Here is a 19,241-nt window from a genome sequence, read left to right on the forward strand (position 1 = left end):
GTTCATCGATTTGCTCCAGCGGGCCCAGTAACGTCTCCATTGTGACACTTGTTACTGTTTGTGGCATATCGAATACGCCACGGGGAGTTTGCCAGGCTTTGCCATGTGGGCGAGACACTCTCGGTAGCTTGCCGGGCTCTCCAAGAGGGGTGGAGGAATCGAACACGGTTCGGCCGGGCTGGCTGTGCGCAAGGCAAACGCCCTACCGCTGGCTATCACTCCAGCCGCCCCCCGCAAAAAACACACACAAGAAATTTTTTCAATTGAAGTGTGTGTGTGTGTGTGTGTGCGTGCGTGTGTGTGTGTGTGTGTGTGTGTGTGTGTGTGTGTGTGTGTTTTCTCATATTTGCAGACCTACTTTTCTGCTCAGGACCTAAGGATGTCTCAAGAGGGGAAAGTTCCAGAAGCCTGGGTAGGGCTGCAGGCCCTGTCCACCACACCTCCTGCAGGGGGCACCTACAGTCCCACCCCAACTCCCACCTCCTGGGTCCCCTCCTTGGCTGGGACCAGCCCATGGGAGAGGGTCAGGGCCAGCCCCAGCTGGGATGTCCCTGTGCCCCTTGTCCTGTCCTGGGCCAGTCGTGCCAGGTGGTTGCCTTGAGCTCAGCGCCTGTGGAACCCTCCCCGCCCTGGCTCCCGGGACCCCCTCTCTGACAGCCTGGGTGGGTGCCTCTCCACGGCCCCCCTTTCCCTCTCTTCTCTCCCCTCCGAGTCTGGGCCACACCTGGCAGTGTTCAGGGTCTCCTCCTGCCTGCTGCTGCCTGGTGCTGGGGCCTGTGTGGGCCCCCCTGAATGAGCCCGTCCCCCGTCTCTCCTTCACACCCAGCTTCCGGGTGTGGAGCCTTTATTTACACCTTGGTCTCCTTGCTAGCTCACGGTATCCCCGACAACCCCAAGGGTTCGTTGGCTGAGTTGGCAGAATTGGCGGATGTGTGTGTGTGTGTGTGTGTGTGTGTGTGTGTGTGTGTGTGAGTTTGTGTGTGTGTAGGGGGAGGGGAGGGCCTCCCTCCTCTGCCTCCATCAGGGAGGCAGGGCCGGGCTCTCTGAGGTGGCCCCGGAAGTCTCTGTACACCCTTGGGCGGGGAGCAGAGGGTGGTTTGCTCAGGGGCTACCCAGAGACCCAAGTCCTCCCCTCACTGGGCCCAGCGGGCAGTTGGTTGGTGGATGCTGTCTGGGCTGTGTGTACAGAGTGGGGGGCAGTGGGGTGACACTTGGCAGCCCCTGAGGTCCCAGGCACGACCACCCTGGGATGGAGAGGGCCCCAGAGGGTGTGGTCCGAGGCCACCCTGGGCAGGGCAGGGGATTGCATCAGCTTCGGGGCCAGGACTCCCCACCCCAACGCCGCCCTAGGTCGAGATTTTCACTTCCTGCTGGGCTCTTGCTGGTTTCTTAACCTTCCTGCTCCCATCCGGCCGGCCGTACCCAGGGCCCTCCTTCTGCTTCCTGCCATAAGATGAAGTTCTTGATGCTAGCACGGTCTCCCCAGAGTGAATCGGGGGGCTGGAGGGGGTACTTGTGGGTGCAGTCTGTTTGGAGGGGTTGTTCATATAAGGGAGACTTCAGGTGCGGGGCGTTGAGGATTGTGGTTTTCTTTTTTTTTTTTTTTTTTTTTTTTTTTTTTGCTCTTTGGGTCATACCTGGCGATGCTCAGGGGTTACTCCTGACTCTGCACTCAGGAATAACTCCTGGCGGTGCTTGGGGGACCCTTTGGGATGCTGGGGATCAAACCTGGGTCGGCCACGTGCACGGCAAACGCCCTAGCTGCTGTGCTGTTGCTCCAGCCCCGAGGATTGTGTTTTTCTGAGAAGGGGCAGGTGGACCCGTGGGTTGGAGCCCGTCTGCCCCAGCCTAGCACAGACCCCGCCCGTTTCTCCCTGTCCCCGTGTGCCCTCCCTGTGCCCTCCCTGCCCCGTGGGCCTCCTGCTGTGGCCCGGGTCTACCTTTCCACATCAGGGCCGGGGTCTTGTCTCCATGACCCTCCCTCCACCCAGCGGCCCTCTGCACAGCAGGGATGTGAGACAGGGGTGCCGCTTGCTGAGGGGCAGGTGGACGCTGTGTGGGTACCCGGGGGCAGCCCCGCCTCTCCCTGGCCTCCAAGCCAGGCCTTGGAAACAGCAGGTGCACAGGAAGCCAGCACAACCCGCTCCCCACGGGCTGGAGGGGTGCAGGGAGCAGAGGGCCTGGCCTGTGCGCTGTGCCCTTGTCCCCAGAAAACTCAGACAGGGACTCCCCGACTGGTGAGTCAGAGCACTGGCCCGCTCAGCACCCCAGAATTCACCCCGGGGAGGAGGCAGGGCTGGGCCAGCCCCTGTGGCCACCAAGGAATGTCCCCGGGTGGCCCCACATGGACACAGACTCACACATGCAGATACATTCTGCTCTCTCTCTCTCTCTCTCTCACACACACACACATGCACGCACACACACAGAGTCTTGTGTGGATTCAGTGTCCTGTACATGCAACCATACACCACACACACAGTGTCACACCACACACACATGCAGTGTGTCAGGCATGCTGGGCACACACACATGTACACACAGTGTCAGGTGTGTGAACACATGAACACAAAACTATCAGAGGTGCACGTGGATACACTCAAGGCACATACACGCACACACGGTTTCAGGCATACGTGGACATACATACAGGCACACACAGTGTCAGACACATGTGAGTATACACACGCACACGCAGTGTCAGGCGTGCGTAGGGCTGCTGCCCTCCACCCCTCCCAGCTGTGCCCGTGGTAAATCCCAGGGGTGCCTGTTCCAGCCCCTCCGCTCCTCCCTCGCTCCCCCCTCAGCCTTGGTCTCCCTCTCCGTAGCTGGTCCTGCGGCTCTGAAGCCCCCCCCCCCCTCGTCTCCCTGTCCCTGTCCAGCCCCCCACCCCGCGGGTGGCCCCATGGCACCGTGCATGGGCACTGGCCCTGCCCCTGCCCCGCCCAGCAGCCCCGGGCTCCCCTCTGATAAGGTGCCTCGCCCTTAGGTGCCACCCCGGGCATCATGCCAGCCCGCAGGGACGAGGGGGGGGTGGGGGCAGCCGTTGTGGAGACACCTGGTGACTTCCTGCCCCCTCCTTCCGGGGTTCCCCGGGTTCTTCTAGAAGGTTTGTGTCAGACCCTGGGTGAGCCCTTTCCTGGAGATGGGGTGCGTGCACCTCTGCTTCTGCAGAAGCCTTCCTAGTCCTGTTAGACATGAGGGTGTGACTCAGAGAGGTTTTGTGACTTGCCTGAGGTCGCACAGTAAATTGTGTGTGTGTGTGTGTGTGTGTGTGTGTGTGTGTGTGTGTGTATGTACAGCTGACTGGCAGTGGCTTGGCCTTCCCGGGCGGTGTCCTATCCTCTGAGTGCCCCTCTCTCTCAGGCTTCTGCTTTTCTTTTCTTTTTTTTTTTTTTTTTTTGCTTTTTGGGTCACACCCGACAATGCTCAGGGGTTACTTCTGACTCTGCACTCAGGAGTTACCCCTGGCGGTGCTCGGGGGACCATATGGGATGCTGGGAATCAAACCCGGGTTGGCCGCGTGCAAGGCAAACGCCCTACCCACTGTGCTATCTCTCCAGCCCACAACTTCTGCATTTCTGACCCGGTTTCTCTGACTTTCTCTGCCGACTCCCCGTGCTCCGCTTCTTTCTTCGAGTCCCTTAAACATCCTCACGGGGGGTGTCACTAAAAAATCCTTCGCTGAGACTTGACGGCACTGGTGGGGCTGGTGGACCTGGAAGTCTGGACATCGCAGAGGGGCGTTTGGGGAGAACCATGGGGCTGAGAAGCGGCCAGGCTTGGGCATCTCGGGGAGGCAGAGGACCAGGGTGACCTGGGGCCTGCCTGGGTGGTCTGGTGCGTACAGGTCAGCGGGGGCTATTGGCTGTCTCCCACACTGTCCCAGCTGGGCTGGGCCCTCGGGGCACTGCGAGGAGTTCGGGGCTTCCTGAACCCTTCCTCTTGGGGAGGGGAGGCCTCGCCATGTCCCTGAGCCTCAGCCCACGCCCCATTTGTCTCCTGGGGTCCAGATCTGAGACTGGGAGGTGCAGGGGAAGGGGGTGGCAGACTGGCATGACAGATGTGGGGGGACTGTCAGTGGGGGTGACAGACATACCCAGCAGGGAGCCTGGCCTCCTCCCAACCGCCCACCCCACCCCTGCAGGGGCCCGCCTGATGCCTGGAGATGGATCTCAGGTCCTAAGAGAGAGAGAGAGAGAGAGAGAGTGTGTGTGTATGGGGGGGGTGTTCCCTTTCAGGCCTTACAAAGCATAGCCCAGACCCGTGCAGAACCTGAGAACCCAGACTCCACCCCCACTTCACGTCCGTGGCTTCTGTGGACTTCTGGGGGGGGGGGTGGGCTTCTTCCGGGGTGCTGATGGCCTAGGTTTGCCTGCAGAAAGGAGCCCCCAGGTTCTCCCCAGCGGCCTCCTGGAGGACCAGCCAGCAAGACTGCAGGGGGAGGCAGAGGGGGGCACCCCACCCCTGCTCTTACCCCAAGGCTGCAAGATTAATGAGGAGACGGGCAGCACCCGCCCTGCCCACTGGAGCACCCCGTCCCCTCACCCCTGCCTGGGGCTGGTATCAGCACCCCTGCCTGGGGCTGGTATCAGCACCCCTGCAGTGAGCACCCGCCCTCCTCGCCCCTGCCTGGGGCTGGCATCAGAGGCTTTTTTTTCTTTTTTGTCTTGGGAACGTGGGGTGCGGAGCCGGGGTGGGGCTGCTGGGCTGTGTGCCCCGGGCTTGCTGGGTCCCGCTGCTGTGACCAGGTGCCCGCCCAGCAGGCCAGCGCCAGCTGCAGCTGCCACAGTGGTGTTCTGTGGCGGGTGCCAGCAGGGGGTGGTCCCCTCTCAGCTAGCTCCCCACGTCCTCACAGAGCCAGGAGCTGGCCCGCTGCCCCAGCTCAGAGCTCCAGGCAGCAGGGGTGCGAGGTAACCGCGTCCCAGCGTCTGGAGCCCTGTGTTTGGGTCACGTGGGGCTTTCAGTGGGGCGCCGGAAGTGGCCGTCCTAAGGGGCCTGGTGGGCAAAGCAGCAGCAAAGCCACCTTGGGGGTGCATGTTCTCTGGTGTGGACATGTCTGTGCCCAGTTTACGGCTGTGAATCACGATAAGTTTGTGAAAACTCAGGAAGCGTTGAAAAACAGCACGTAGACTGGGTTGACACGTAGACTGGGTTGAGCGCTGAGGCCAGGCCAGGGGAGCCGTGCAGTGTGTGTGTGTGTGTGTGTGTGTGTGTGTGTGTGTGTGCGCGCGCGCGCATGTAGCTTGCATCTTGCCGTGCCCGCGGGTCCCTGGGATCTGTGCTCAGGGATCACTCTTGGTGGTGCTCGTGGGACTGTCTGGGGTTCTGGGGATCGAACCCGGGTCAGCCATGTGCCAAGTAAGTGCTCTGCCCACTGTACTATCCTTCCCGTCCCTGTCTTGTAGGTTCTAAGGCTTGGGGGGGCGCCTCTGTCATCTCCCCCGTATGTCCACGCCGTACAGCGGCCTTTGCTGCTGGGATAGGAAGGGACCCATTTCAGAGGGAGCCACCCCCGTCCCACCCCCCTGGGCATGTTGCACGCACAGGCAGCCCCTTGAGTTGGTGGCCACCAGACCAGAGAGCCCCAGCCTGTGCCCTCCGGTTTAAGTATGCCGCGGGGAGCCCTTCCCGGTGTAAGGGGTCACTGTAGGTGCTGGCCATGCGGGGCTGCCCACGGGGCTGGCTTTCCCCACTGACTCTGCCTTCCCTTTGTCCCTGCAGGAAGTCCTCCAGCAGCTGATCGTCATGAATCTGCCCAATGTCTTGATGATCGGCAAAGACCCGCTGTCTGGTGAGTGACCGGCCACCGCAGCTGTGACTGCAGGGCTGTGGCTGTTGGCATGGATGGTGCCAGGAGCGCACACAGTCTTGTGGGAGAGCTCAGACGTGGATTCCAGAGCCCATTCCTGCGGCCTGGGTGTGGGCAGTGTCCCTGGGGGCCTGGGAGCCTGGTTGCAAGGGAGTCTCCCCACTAAATGTGCCCTCGGTGGCATGCGTGTACTCCCCAGCATGTGTGGACTGTGTGGCATGTGGACCCTCCCACTAATACAGAGACCCCGTGACATGTGGATCTCCCACTAAATGTGGACTGGGTGGCGCATGGGTCTCCCACTAAACGTGGACTGGGTGGCATGCGGGTCTCCCACTAAACGTGGACTGGGTGGTATGTGGGTCTCCCACTAAACGTGGACTGGGTGGCACATGAACTCACCCCACTAACCGTGGATCAGTGGTACATGGGCTTTCCCACTCACCGTGGACTCTTCCTACTGTGCGAGCAGTTAATGGCACGTGGTCTCTCCCTGCCTAACGTGGCTTCGGGACTCTCAGCTAAATGTGCAATCAGTGGCCCGGGGGCTGTCCCCTGGTGACCATGGACATCGGCACCCCTGCGGGGCATGCCACCTCTCAGCTAGAAGGTCAGGCTCTTTGGAGGGCCCCATGGCACACCGGAGGTGTCCAGGGCTTAAACTCTTGGCCCTGCTCAGGAATCACTCCTGGTGGGCTTGGGGGACCCCATGGGGTGCTGGCGATTGAGCCCAGTCGGCCACATGCAGGGCCAATATCCACCTGCCGTGCTATCATTCCGGACCCCCTCAAAGCGTCTATGACACCTTTTCCCACTTCCGCTCCTTCTAACCCACCCTTGGACCTTACAACCTCTCACTGGCCTTCCTGGGTGTGGGGGGGCAAGGGCGGGGGAGGTCCTGGGTTTGCAGACGTCTTCCTGCAGGACCCCTCTGGGACAGACTGAGGCCCGGTCCTCACCGAGACCACCCCTGGATGCTGCAGGAACCGCCTCTGTCGTGTGCAGGCCCCAGCGTTTGGGGGCCGGGGGACCGTTTGCTCTGTTTCCTGTTGGCCTTATCAGACCCACTCCGGGGCCTGGGGTTCTTGGTTTGACCATAAAATAAACAGCTTGTGGGCCCGGAGTGTTAGTACAGCGGGTCGGGCATCTGCCTTGCACACGGCCGACCCGGGTTCGATCCCCGGCGTCCCATATGGTCCCCCAAGCACCTCCAGGAGTAATTCCTGAGTGCAGAGCCAGGAGGAACCCCTGAGCTTCGCTGGGTGTGGCCCAAAACGACAACAACAAACCCCCAAAACCAAAAAATAAATAAAACAAACAGCTTGTGGCTCTTTCCTCTCTCATTTTTTTTCTCTGTTTGCCACACCCAGTGGTGCTCACCGCCGTCTCTGGCTCTGCACTCAGGAGTTCCTCGCGGTGATGCTTGGGGGGACCATATGGGGTGCTGGGGAACTCGGTGGGCCAGGCAGGTGTCCTGGGGCTGGTCTGTGAGCTCAGCTGGAGCCTGGGAGCGTGGCTGGACGGGTGCCTGACCCCTCCCACCCCCCAACAGGGTGATTGATGAACAAACGGGCTGCTGGGAACAGACCAACAGCTGGGGCTTCTGTCCCTCCCACTGTAGCTCTTCTGGCTGGGGGAGGAAGTGGACAGCTCCTGTGTGTGTGTGTGTGTGTGTGTGTGTGTAGGGGGGATTGCCCTGCAGACAGGAGGCTCCCACACCCTTCTCACACCCTTTCTCCTCTTCCTGGGAAGGGGCAGAGGCAGCAGCATCTTCGAGAGCAGAGTCTGTTTCAGGCGGAGCTGGGCTCCGAGCCATGGGAGGGGAGGAGGAATGGGGGGTGTGACCCAGGCCAGGAAGACTTCCTGGAGGAGGCGGTATGTGGGCAGCGCTCCACCTTGCTGGGGGGCTGGGGGGGAGGGAAGGTGGGATAGTGAACTGTGCCAGGTGACCCCAGTGGCAGGTGCAGGAGGAAGTCCTCCGTCTTCCGTGACAGCTGGGATTTTACTTTCAAAGGCCCGAGGGAGCCAGGCCTGAGAGGCGTGCGGATTTAATATTTAACCCGCTTGGCGTTGGCTGGCCTGGTTGGTCTTTCAGATCCCACCCCCCCCTCCGGGAGCCGGTCTCCTGCCCTGGGCGCCTCCCTGGGCCTTCTGAGGGCGGGGCTCAATCTAGTTCATCAGGAACCAAGGCCAGCCTGGGGGTCTCCTCCACACCCCGCCCCCAGCGTTTCTCCAGACCCCTCGGTGTGTGCCTCAGACAGAGCCTGGCTGTGGGGAGGGTCTCCCCAGGACTGCCCGTGCCCTGGGCACTGGCCCTGCCCCTACCGGGCTCTGCAGACCTTCCGCTATGCTGCTTGCCGGCAGTGCTGGGGGACCATGCACCCAGGGGTGCTCTTGGGTGGGGGGGGCTGTGTGGTGCCAGGCACTGAGCTGGGACCTCACGCCTGCATGCAAAGGGCCACTCCCCAGCCCCTGTACACTGCACTTTTTTTCTGGCGGGGGATCAGGAATCCCACCTGGTGCTGCTCAGGGGGCTCCTCCTGGCTCTGCACTCAGGAGTCATTCCTGGCGGTCCTCAGGGACCCTATGGGACGCATGGGCTGTCCTGCTCCTGTGGCCGCCTGCCTAGACCAGTTTCCGGAGGTGCCCTGGACTGCAGGGGACTGCAGCCTTGGCCAGTGCTCTGCTCTGGAGCGCCCCATGGCCTCAGGCGCCCTCCCCGTGGGGTGCAATGCTCGCCTGCAGGCCTGCCTGGAGACCACAGTGTTTGCTCTGCTGGCTAGCGACAGAGCAGCTCGCCTGGCCATGGCGTCCAGCGAGGAGACGGGCCCCTGTGGCCTCGGCTGCCCCGGGAGGATGAGGAGGAGGAGGAGGAGGAGGAAGGATGAGCTGCTGTTTGTCAAAGGTGTGTGTGTGTGTGTGTGTGTGTGTGTGTGTGTGTGTGTGTGTGTGTGTTGGGGGGCTGATCTGGGCTAATTCTCCCCCACTGCGGGGAAACTCACTCTCTCACTCCCCCCTCCTGTGGGGGTCCAGCCTCGTTTTATGGGGGGCTGACAGGCTGCTTTGTTGCTGTGCGCCCCTGTGGCTTGGGGAGGGACCTGGCCTTGGGGGAGTAGTGGGGAACCCCCCCCTCCCCCGGCATCTCAGTCTGGCTGCACAGCCACTGGCGGGTGAAGGATGACTCCGACTCGCGGGGGGGACTGCTTCTGCGAGCCTCTGGGGTCCCCTGTCGTCCATTGGGTGTCAGGGCTTGGGGAGCGGGGGGGCGGGCCGGCCCGGGGGGGGGTGCAGTGAAGTTTCCCCCGGCGCCCACCCACAGGGATCTTGCAGTGCCTTGGGTGACACCAAGCTTGGGTGACACTCACTGCTCCTGTGGTGCTTTTTTTTTTTTTTTTTTTTGCTTTTTGGGTCACACTCGGCGATGCTCAGGGGTTACTCCTGGCTCATGCACTCAGGAATTACTCCTGGCAGTGCTCAGGGGATCCTATGGGATGCTGGGAATCGAACCCGGGTTGGCTGCTAGGAAGGCAAACGCCCTGCCTGCTGTGCTATTGCTCCAGCCCCGTCCTGCAGTATTTTTGTTTGTTTGTTTTGGCGGGGGGTCATAACTAGTGGTGCTCAGGGCCTAGTGCTCGGGGTTCTGCAGTGCTGGCATGTGGAACCCCCCGGGGCTGAAATGCGGCTGCGAGAGTTGGGCAGATGGCATGGAGGGGGTGGTGGGTGCTTAGGGTGCTGGCCTGTGGCCAACCTGGATTCTGCACCAGCACCACGAGGGTCTCCCGAGGCCCTCGGGGAGTGAGCCCGGAACACTGCCCACGGCGCCCAGTCCCACCCCTAGTAAGAAACAGAATAATAAAAACAGTTTTGGCCCTGCTCAGAAACTGTGACTGTGTGTTGGGGGGCTGGGGGTTGTGTCCGCCGGCCTGTGGGGCAGTGACCAGTACCCACATGTGCGGGGGGCAACGTTCTGTCCCGGACCCATCCTGTGCTGAGAGGCTGGCGTGAGCGTGCATCTCCACCAGGACTTCCTGTAGCAAGTGCTCAGTAAAGCACGTGTGGCTCTGGGACTCCCTCTTGCCTGTCAGTGCAAGTCAGGGGGCTCCCCCCATGTGCGGGGGGGGGGTGTGTTGGACCCTCCCCCTCCCAGTAGTCACCTGACTCCCTGGGCAGCCCCCCTGGCCACCCCTTTCCCTTGCCCTCTTCCTCTGGAAACGGTGCCCCCAGAGCTGGTCTCTCTACTGTCCTGTCCCTCTGGGCCTCTGCAGGCTCGATCCCCCCACCCCTGCTGGGGCTTCTCCTCTCAGGATCCTTGCGGGATCCCATCTGCCCGCCCGGTGGCCCCCTGTGTACCCCCTTTTGCACGGGGCAGCGTGGGCCTCCCTGAAGTGGACGATCCTGTTCCAAGCCCCCGCCAGCGGACGAACGGGGTGCGGAGGGGAGGGGCCCGCCCGCCTGTTGCTTTGTTGCCTGCTGAAGTGTGTCCCAGGCCAGCCTTGCTGGCGGGGACCCAGGGGGACAGGCGTCTGGCGTGTTTAGAAACCATTCAGGACTCACAATCTGCCAGCTTTCTGGAAATAAGAGTTCTTCGTGATGGATTCATGGGAAGAAATGGGCACCGGCATCCCATGAGAAATGGAATCTCCCTCTCTCTCTCTCTCTCTCTCTCTCTCTCTCTCTCTCCTCTCTCTCTCTCTCTCTCCTCTCTCTCTCTCTCTCTCTCTGTCTCACACACACACACACACACACACACACACACACACACAGCATGTCTTCTAGAAGCACTTGTCAGGCTGCACAGCTGGCTCCTGCACGTGCATGCAGGGTGGGGGGAAGTGGAGAGAGAGAGAGAGAGAGAGAGAGAGAGAGAGAGAGAGAGAGAGAGAGAGAGAGAGAGAGAAAGAGAGAGCTTTCCTAGCACCATGGTCTTCCCCGAGGTTCATTTTATTTTCGGTTTGGGGGCTCTACCCGGGGTGTCCAGGGCTTGCTCCCAGGGATCACTCCTGGAGGGCCTTGGAAATACACCCAGGAGCCATGTGGGTGCCAGGGATCTAGTTGGGTTTGCCTATGTAAGCCCAAGTGCCTTCCCCTCACTGTCTCTCAGGCCCAACGTTCCCTTTCAGTCATGTTCCCCAGCAGATCAGCAGTGGACTTCCCTTGGCCTCTCTCCTTCTCTCGCTTGCTTCATTTTTTTTCAGGGCTGGTGGGTGGATGTGATCGCATAGGTGCGTGGATGGTGGATGTGTGGGTGAGGGATGGGTAGGTGGGTAGATGAATGGATGGGTGTGCGGGCAGATGGGTGGATATATGTATGGGTGTATAGGTGTGTGTGTATGTATCGGTAGGTGGGTGGGGGATGTATGTGTGTTTTGGGTGTGTGTGTGTTTGTGTGTGTCTGTTTGGGGTGTGTGTATTTAGGGGTGTGTGTTGGGGGGTGTGTATTTGTGTGTGAGCATGTGTGTGTGTGGGCGGGTGTGAGCATGTGTGTGTGTGTTTGGGTGCGCATGTTTGGGGGGTGTGTGTGTATTTGGTGCTTGTGTATGTGTGTGTGTATTTGGGCGGGTGTGAGCATGTGTGTGTGTGTGTTTGGGTGTGCATGTTTGGTGGTGTGTGTGTATTTGGTGCTTGTGTATGTGTGTGTGTATTTGGGCGGGTGTGAGCATGTGTGTGTGTGTTTGGGTGCGGGTGCGCATGTTTGGGGGGTGTGTGTGTATTTGGGTGCTTGTGTATGTGTGTGTGTGTATTTGGGCGGGTGTGAGCATGCGTGTGTGTGTGTTTGGGTGCGCATGTTTGGGGGGTGTGTATGTATTTGGGCGAGTGTGTGTGTGAATATGTGTGGGGCGGGGTGTGGGAGCTGTCCTGCCCATCCGCACAAGCAGCCCAGTGTGCAGGGCTGAGCCGGGCGAGCATGCTTCCCCATATCTGGCCTTTGCCCCAGCTCAGGCCCCAGGGACTTGCTGTGTCCGTGTGCCGAGACCCGGGAAAGGTTGTGGTACTGGGCACTCAGTGGGGGACCGTGCTGTGCGCAGTCAGTCCGGGCCTGTGCGGGAGTGTCAGGCTTTGCCCACTGCGCCTCTCCCCAGCCCCCGTGGGCTCTTGGCCTCCCCCGCACCCAGAGGAGAGACCCCCTTCTCCTTTCTCGAACCCACCCGTCCCAGCAGGCTACAGCTGCGGGTCTGGAGGCCCCGGAAGATGCACGTGTGTGGGAAGGGGGCGGGTGGCGGCGGAGACACTGTGTCCAGGGGACCCCCGGCGGCCCCCGGGGCACTGCGGCAGGCGGAGGGCAGGGCGCTGTGTGGGTGCTTGTTGAGATTAGTGCCCTCCCGCAGAGAGGCCCTGGGGACAGGCTCGCTCCTGGGGGTATTTCCGTTCCCGAGATGGACAGAGTGAGGGACGTGGATGCCCCTTAGCAGGAAGAGGCTGAGAGGCGGGGGAGCAAGTCTGAGGGTGGAGGCATGGGTCTCTGTGGACCTGAACCCGGTTTGGTCCCGGTGCTGTGTGGTTCCCTGAACACTGCCGGGTGTGGCCCCCAGATAGAACCGAAAAGAGGACAGGAAGCGTGGGTGGCAGCGGACGGGGCTGGGAGTGTGGGCCGAGCACTGTGTCGCTGAGTCTCTACTCTCTGTCTTTCAGGGAAGAGCATGGACGAGATCAAGAAGGTGCTGCTGCTGGTGCTGGGCTGTGCCGTGCAGGTTGGTGTGTGCATGGGGGGGATGTTCGTGTGCATGCGTGTATGCGTGTTGCTGTGTGTGCGTGGGTATGGGTCTGTGTGTGCGTCCAGGTGCATGTGTATATGAGTGTGTGTGTGCATGTGTGTTGGTGTGCATGAGTACCTATATGCATGTGTGTACGTGCACGGGGTGTGTGCATGCTTGTGTGCAAGTGTGTGTGTGCATGTGTGTGTACATGTATGTGTGCATACATGGGTGTTTGTGCTGGTGTGTTTCTGTGTGTGTGTGTGTGTGTGTGTGTGTGTGTGTCTGGGTTCTCGGGCATGAGAGAGGGGTTGGGCAGCCCTGAGGTGAGTTCCCTTTTGCCCTTTGTAGAGTGGGACCGGGAAGGGTGACCTCCTCCCAGGGGCAGGGCTGGGGTGGGGTGCTGGGACATTCCAGGACTGCCTCTGGTGCAGTTGTTGGGGGTGCTTTCTCCTCTTGTGCCTCCTGGGCAGGAAGGCAGTGGGCAGTGGCTGGCAGAAGTGTGGGAGTCTGATCTTAGAGCCGGGGTCAGCCCCCAGGGGCAGGTGTGCTGGCCTTGTTCTTGTAAGGGAAGTTGGGTGAGGACCTCGCCCGCCAATCCCCCTAGGGTAACCTGTGACTGAGCTTAAACCCCACCCGGCCAGGCCCAGTGTCCACACTCACTCCCACCGGGTGAGGACAGTTGGCGGGGTGCTCGCCCTTCTTGAGGGGAGACGCTTTCACCAGGACCTCCCGCCCCCCCCCACCCCCCCCACCCCCCCCCACCCCCCCCCACCCCTCAGGGTCATGCTCTAGCTGCTCTCAGGTACAGATTGTCCTTGGTTGTGAAGGAGGGCGCTTGATCACAAACTGGCCTGGGGGGGGGCGGTTTCCTGGGTGGGCGGGGTGGGTGGGGCCTCACTCGCCCACCCCTCCCGCAGTGCGAGAGGAAGGAGGAGTTCATCGAGAGGATCAAGCAGCTGGACATCGAGACGCAGGCGGGCATCGTGGCCCACATCCAGGAGGTAGGCAGGGGGACAGATTGGGGGTCCCGGAGCGCCTCGGGCAACAGCAGCGCCGGGGTAAAAATAAAGATTTCCACCGAGAGAGACGCGCCTCAATCAAGTGTCTTTCGCTCCCCTTCCTGCCTAATATGGGCAGGAAGATATTTTTACGGCGCTGTCAGGCGCTCTTGGGCGCAGGCTCTGAGTGATTTACAGACCCCGAAATTGGATCCTGGGGAGTGACGGATTCCGCTGTGCCGGGGAGATGGCGCCACTCCTTGTGCTGGCACACACTGGGTGGCCCTGACCCCTGACCCCCTGACCTTGACCTTTGGGGCAGCCTCTCCATGGAGAGAGCAGTTTTCTTGGACGCCACCACGGGGGGTGGGGGGGGAACACAGCTCAGAGAGATGCACTTTGGGGGGGCTGGAGAGAGAGCGCAGCAGGAGTTCGGGTTCCTGGTACCAGCCCAGCCCTGCCAGGGCTCACTTCCGAGCACAGAGCAAGGAGTAAGCCCCGAGGACTATGGGGCATGGCTCCAAACCAGTCTCCTTTACCCCCGTCCCCCAAAGTGGACTTGACTGACCCCCACCCCCAGCATACCAGTGTCTCAGCCCCCCCCCCCCCCAGACTGGGCAGAGGAAGGGAAGCCCTGGGCACTGGTGGGCAGTGCGGTCCTCCGACGCCCACCACAGGTGGGGGGTGTGATGAGGGTCGGGAACCGAGACAGATGCAGCTTGTGGGGGGCCGGGGTCCCCTTGGAGACACCAGAGCTAAGGCCGTCTGGGCGTTTCCCGGCCGTCCCTGTCAGAGACACAGCCTGTTAGCCTAGAACTGCTCTACCTTCCAAGAAAATCAAAGGCTGGAGCCTTAGCACAGCAGGGAGGGCGTTTGTCTTGCACGGGGCCAACCCGAGTTCAATCCCCGGCGTCCCATAGGGTCCCCCCAAGCACCACCAAAAGTGATTCCTGAGTGCAGAGCCAGGAGTAACCTCTGAGCACTGCTGGGTGTGACCCCCCCCAACATTAAAAAAAAATTTTAAAAACTAATGAAAAAGAAATAAGACACTAATAGATCATAAACAGAGAGCCAGCGAGATAGCACAGTGGGTAAGGTGTTTGTCTGGCATACGGCTGACTTGGAATCCAGAGCCAGGAGTAACCCCTCATTGCTGGGTGTGACCCAAAAAGCTTTAAAAAAAAAAAAGGAAAGAAAGAAAAGAAAGAAAATCTATTTCAGGATTAAAAGGTATAGTGCAGGGCTGGAGCAATAGCACAGCGGGTAGGGCGTTTGCCTTGCACGCGGCCAACCCGGGTTCGATTCCCAGCATCCCATATGGTCCCCTGAGCACCGCCCAGGGGTGATTCCTGAGTGCAGAGCCAGGAGTAACCCCTGTGCATAGCCAGGTATGACCCAAAAAGCAAAAAAAAGGTATAGTGCAGTGGGTAGGGCACTGGCCTTGCATGCAGCTGACCCGGGTTTGATTCCCAGCACCACATACGATCCCCTGAGCACCACTGTGGATGCCAAACAAAAATAAGTAATGGAAGTGCATCCCAGCCTCTGGGCTTTCCCTGGCCTTGGGGACGGGGGTCCCCGGAAGGGTGCCCACACTAAGTAGGAAAGGATTAGGAAAAGAATTTTATTTTGCTAAGGGTGGGGAGTTCTGGTTGTTTTTTTTTTGTTGTTGTTTTTTGGGTTTTTTGTTTGTTTGTTTGTTTTGGGTTTTTTTTTTTTTTTTTTGCTTTTTGGGTCACACCCAGTGATGCTCAGGGGTTACTCCTGGCTCTGCACTCAGGAATTGCTCCTGGTTGTGCTCGGGGGACCATATGGGATGCTGGGAATCGAACCCGGGTCAGCTGCATGCAAGGCAAATGCCCTACCTGCTGTGCTTATTGCTCCAGCCCTAAGGCCCCAGAGTTCTAGTGTTTCTTTTGGGCCACACCCAGCAGTGCTCACTCACGGATCATTCCTGGCAGGGCTGGGTCCGGGGGATGGACCATGTGTGGTGGATGGAGCCGGGCTGCCCCTGCAAGTGCCCTGCCACTGTACCATCTCTCCAGCCCCCATTGTTGCTTTTCTGCTGCTCTGTTTTTCCTTTTTTGTTTGATTTTTGTTATATTTTGGCCACACCGGCAATACCCGGGGTTTACTCCTGGCTCTGTGCTCAGGGATCACTCCTGGCGATGCTCAGGAAGCCTTATGGAGTGCCTGGGATCGAACCCGGGTCAGTCGAGTGCAAGGCAAACGCCCTCCCTGCTGTACTTTTGCTTTTGTCCTTCTCTCTCTTGTTTTGACGGCCCCGGGGTTGGGGTGCCACATCTGTCCCACTGCATGTCCTAGACGGCGGCCCCCTGGCATTGGGCTTGGCACGAGGGCAGTGCCGGGGGTCAGACCCAGGGCTCCCGTCTTGCTCCGTGTCTCTGAGCCTCGTTCCTTATCTCCGCTCTCTTGCGCGGGAAGGATTGGGCCGCCTGAGCATGGCTGGCCAGTTGCTTCTCGCTTTCCCCTTTCAATTCCAGCGTGTGTTGCTGTTGCTGCTTCTCTTTTCAGACCAGGAGCAAGTCTGGGACAGAAATAGAAAGGGGGGCTCCCGTGGTGAGAGAGAAAGAGAGGGAGGAGGGGGAGAGAGAGAGAGAGGAGGGGGAGAGAGAGAAAGGGAGAGGGGAAAGAGAAGTGAGAGGAGAGAGAGGGAGGGAGAGAGGAAGGAGGGGGAGAGAGAGGAGGGAGGAAGAGAGGGAGGAGGGGGAGAGAGAGGAGGGAGGGAGAGAGGGAGGAGGGAGGGAGAGAGGAGGGAAGAAGAGAGTGAGGAGGGGGGAGAGAGGAGGGAAGGAGAAAGGGAGGAGGGGGAGATAGAGGGAGGAGGGAGGGAGGAGGGGGAGGAGGGAGGGAGAGAGGGAGGAAGGGGGGGAGAGGAGGGAAGGAGAGAAGGAGGAGGGGGAGAGAGAGGGAGGAGGGAGGGAGAGAGGGAGGAGGGGAGAGAGAGGGGGAGGAGGGGGGAGAGAGGGAGGAGGGGGAAGGAGGGTGAGAGGGAGGAGAGAGAGAGGGAAGGAGGGAGGGAGGGAGGGAGGGGAGAGAGAGGAGAGAGTTGCCAGGCGGTCTCCTGTGGCCTGTGGGAACCAGACAGGGCTCACCTGGATATTGTGTGGACTTGAGAGTTTTCCCCAAACAGAGCCTCAGGTGTCACATGACGTGACAGGATTGCTAACCTTTTAGCCACATTTGCATTAGGCTCTGGGAGAGGCGGGTGGGGCCCTGTAGGGCTTCCCTCCTTTGTGTTGTAAACCCATGTCTCCTGTTAGCAAGAGATAGGAGAGGGGGTGGGGCGCCTGCCTGGTACACACGGGCACCCCCTCTGGTCCCCCAGCCCCTCCAGGGGTGATCCCTGAGCACAGCGGGGGGCGGCCCCCAAACATGCAAATAAATAAAGAGACACCAGGAGGGGCTGGAGTGATGGTAGAGCCAATAAGTTGCCTTGTACATGGTCCACCCAGGTTTAGTCAACCCCAGCACCCTACCCGGCTCCCTGAGCACTTCTAGGAGCACAGAAGCCAGGACAAAGCTCCTGAGCACCGCCAGGAGTGATCTCTGAGTGCAGAGCCAGGACTAAGCCCTGAGCACCGCCAGGAGTGATCCCTGAGTGCAGAGCCAGGACTAAGCCCCGAGCACCGCCAGGAGTGATCCCTGAGTGCAGAACCAGGACTAAGCCCTGAGCACCGCCAGGAGTGGTCCCTGATTGCAGAGCCAGGACTAAGCCCTGAGCACCGCCGGGAGTGATCCCTGAGCACAGAGCCAGGACTAAGCCCTGAGCACCGCCGGGAGTGGTCCCTGATTGCAGAGCCAAGACTAAGCCCTGAGCACTACCCAGGTGACTCCAGCTGAGGCTCAGGCTGGGATGTGTCCGAGTGGCAGAGCTCACACCTTGCCCACCTGAGGCCGTGGGGTGGATCCCCAGCTCTGCCGGGTTGCGGCAGAGTACTGATCCCTGAGTACTCAGACTGCAGAGTAGGAAAATACTCTGCTAGTAACACACTAGTGCCAAGTGTTTCCTGGGACTTCACACAAAACCCGGTGGCCTCTTTGACCCCGTGCAGTAAGCGGAAGTGGTTTCTATAAGCGGAAGTGGAGGACTTGGGCTCGCCACTGACACTGGGCACCCGCAGGACCCTAGTGTCCGGCAGGATGCGGTCACCGTGGAGGGGTCTCTGCTGGGCCCCTCTGCCATGTGTCTGGTCTCTGTAGGATATCCCCTCTGTGTCCCCAGGTGACCCAAAACCAGGAGAACGTGTTCGACCTTCAGTGGCTAGAACTCCCCGATGTGGCCCCCGAGGAACTGGAGGCCCTGTCGAGGAACATGGTGTTTCACCTCCGGAGGCTCATCGATGAGCGGGACGAGTGCACGGAGGTGTGAGGGCAGGCGCGGCGGCAGCTCTCGGGGGCTGCAAGGTCCAGGCTGGGCGGGGACCCTGGGTGTCTTGTCTCTCCCCCCAGTCCCTCTGCTGGTGGAGGCGACAACATGCACGTGGGCACTTTCCAGGACACCTGTGGGGAGTTGAAGGACCGGCCTGGCCTGGGGACCCTCCCTAGTGGACACGCCCCTGCCGCCCCTCTTGTGCTGGTGAGAGCCCCTGTGTCCCCGTCTCTAGATGATTGTGGACCTGACGCAGGAGCGGGATTACCTGCAGGCACATCACCCGCCCAGCCCCCTCCAGCCGCCCAGTGCCGAGTCCACGCCCAGCCCCAGCAGCCTGTCCAGCGAGGAGAAGCAGCACCTGGCCGTGGAGCTGGCCGACACCAAGGCCAGACTGCGCCGTGCCCGGCAGGAGCTGTGAGTCCTGGGCCAGCACCCTGGGGGGGAGAGGGGGCTGGGGAGTCGCACGCTTCCTGCTGGGGGTCCCCCGGGACCTGGATACCTCTGACCTCAGGAGAAGGTTCTGGAGGGGTTTGGGGGCTCCCCCGTGTCACTGGCCACGGCAGGGCCCCAGGAACCACCCCCGCGCACACAGCCGGGCACGCGCCTGGCCCTGCCATCCTGCAGCTATCTTAGTGCCCGGGGGTCTCAAGCAGTGACACCCCCCCCCCCCTTCGAGGTCCCCTCTCCACACCCCCAGCTCACTGCCTGGCCTCCTCCTCTAGGGAGGAGAAGACGGAGCAGCTCGTGGACACCAGGCACGAGGTGGACCAGCTAGTGCTGGAACTGCAGAAAATCAAGCAGGAGGTGAGAGACACATTGGGAACAGACCCGGATCCCGGGGAGACCCAGGTGGATCGCCTGTGGCCCAGGCCTCTGCTTCTTGCAAGGAAGACTTTTGTCTGCAAGCCACACTGCCCAGAGGCTGTGGAGGGACCTCTGGGTCTTAGTGGCCCCACCGCTTGGTGGGGGAGTGTTTGTGACCAACATGGGGACTGGGGGGGGGGGCGGGGGAGGGCTTCTCTTCTTGGGAGGACTGCGTCCTAAGCTCCATTCCAAAACTTGGGCCCCTAAACACTGGTCCCTAAGGTCAGATTCCTAAACTCAGGCCCCTAAACTCTGGTCTCTAGGCTCGGGCCCCAAAAACTCAGGCCCTTGAGCTCAACCCCTAAACTCTGATCCCTGAATTCTGGCCCCCCCCCCCCCCCCCCGAAGCTCAGACCCTTAAACTTGGGCCCCTGAGCTCGGCTTCTAAACTCTGGCCCCTGGGGGCCAGAGCGATAGCACAGCAGGTAGGGCGTTTTTTACCTTGCACGCGGCCGACCTGGGTTCGATCCCCGGCA

General features: G+C 60.8%; 1 protein-coding gene across 1 annotated transcript in view; it reads left to right on the forward strand.

The window, feature by feature from the left end:
* The window catches only part of CCDC88C (coiled-coil domain containing 88C), a 98,861-nt gene that overhangs the window by 40,725 nt on the left and 38,895 nt on the right, over positions 1-19,241 (forward strand). Inside the window, exons 4-9 of the mRNA XM_056133657.1 lie at positions 5,725-5,794; positions 12,443-12,501; positions 13,425-13,508; positions 17,752-17,892; positions 18,134-18,315; positions 18,624-18,705. Coding sequence (XP_055989632.1) covers positions 5,725-5,794; positions 12,443-12,501; positions 13,425-13,508; positions 17,752-17,892; positions 18,134-18,315; positions 18,624-18,705 — 618 coding nt within the window. The remainder of the gene's footprint in view (positions 1-5,724; positions 5,795-12,442; positions 12,502-13,424; positions 13,509-17,751; positions 17,893-18,133; positions 18,316-18,623; positions 18,706-19,241) is intronic.

This window comes from Sorex fumeus, unplaced genomic scaffold, assembly GCF_029834395.1.
Source record: "Sorex fumeus unplaced genomic scaffold, SorFum_2.1 ptg000098l, whole genome shotgun sequence".
Taxonomy (NCBI): domain Eukaryota; kingdom Metazoa; phylum Chordata; class Mammalia; order Eulipotyphla; family Soricidae; genus Sorex; species Sorex fumeus.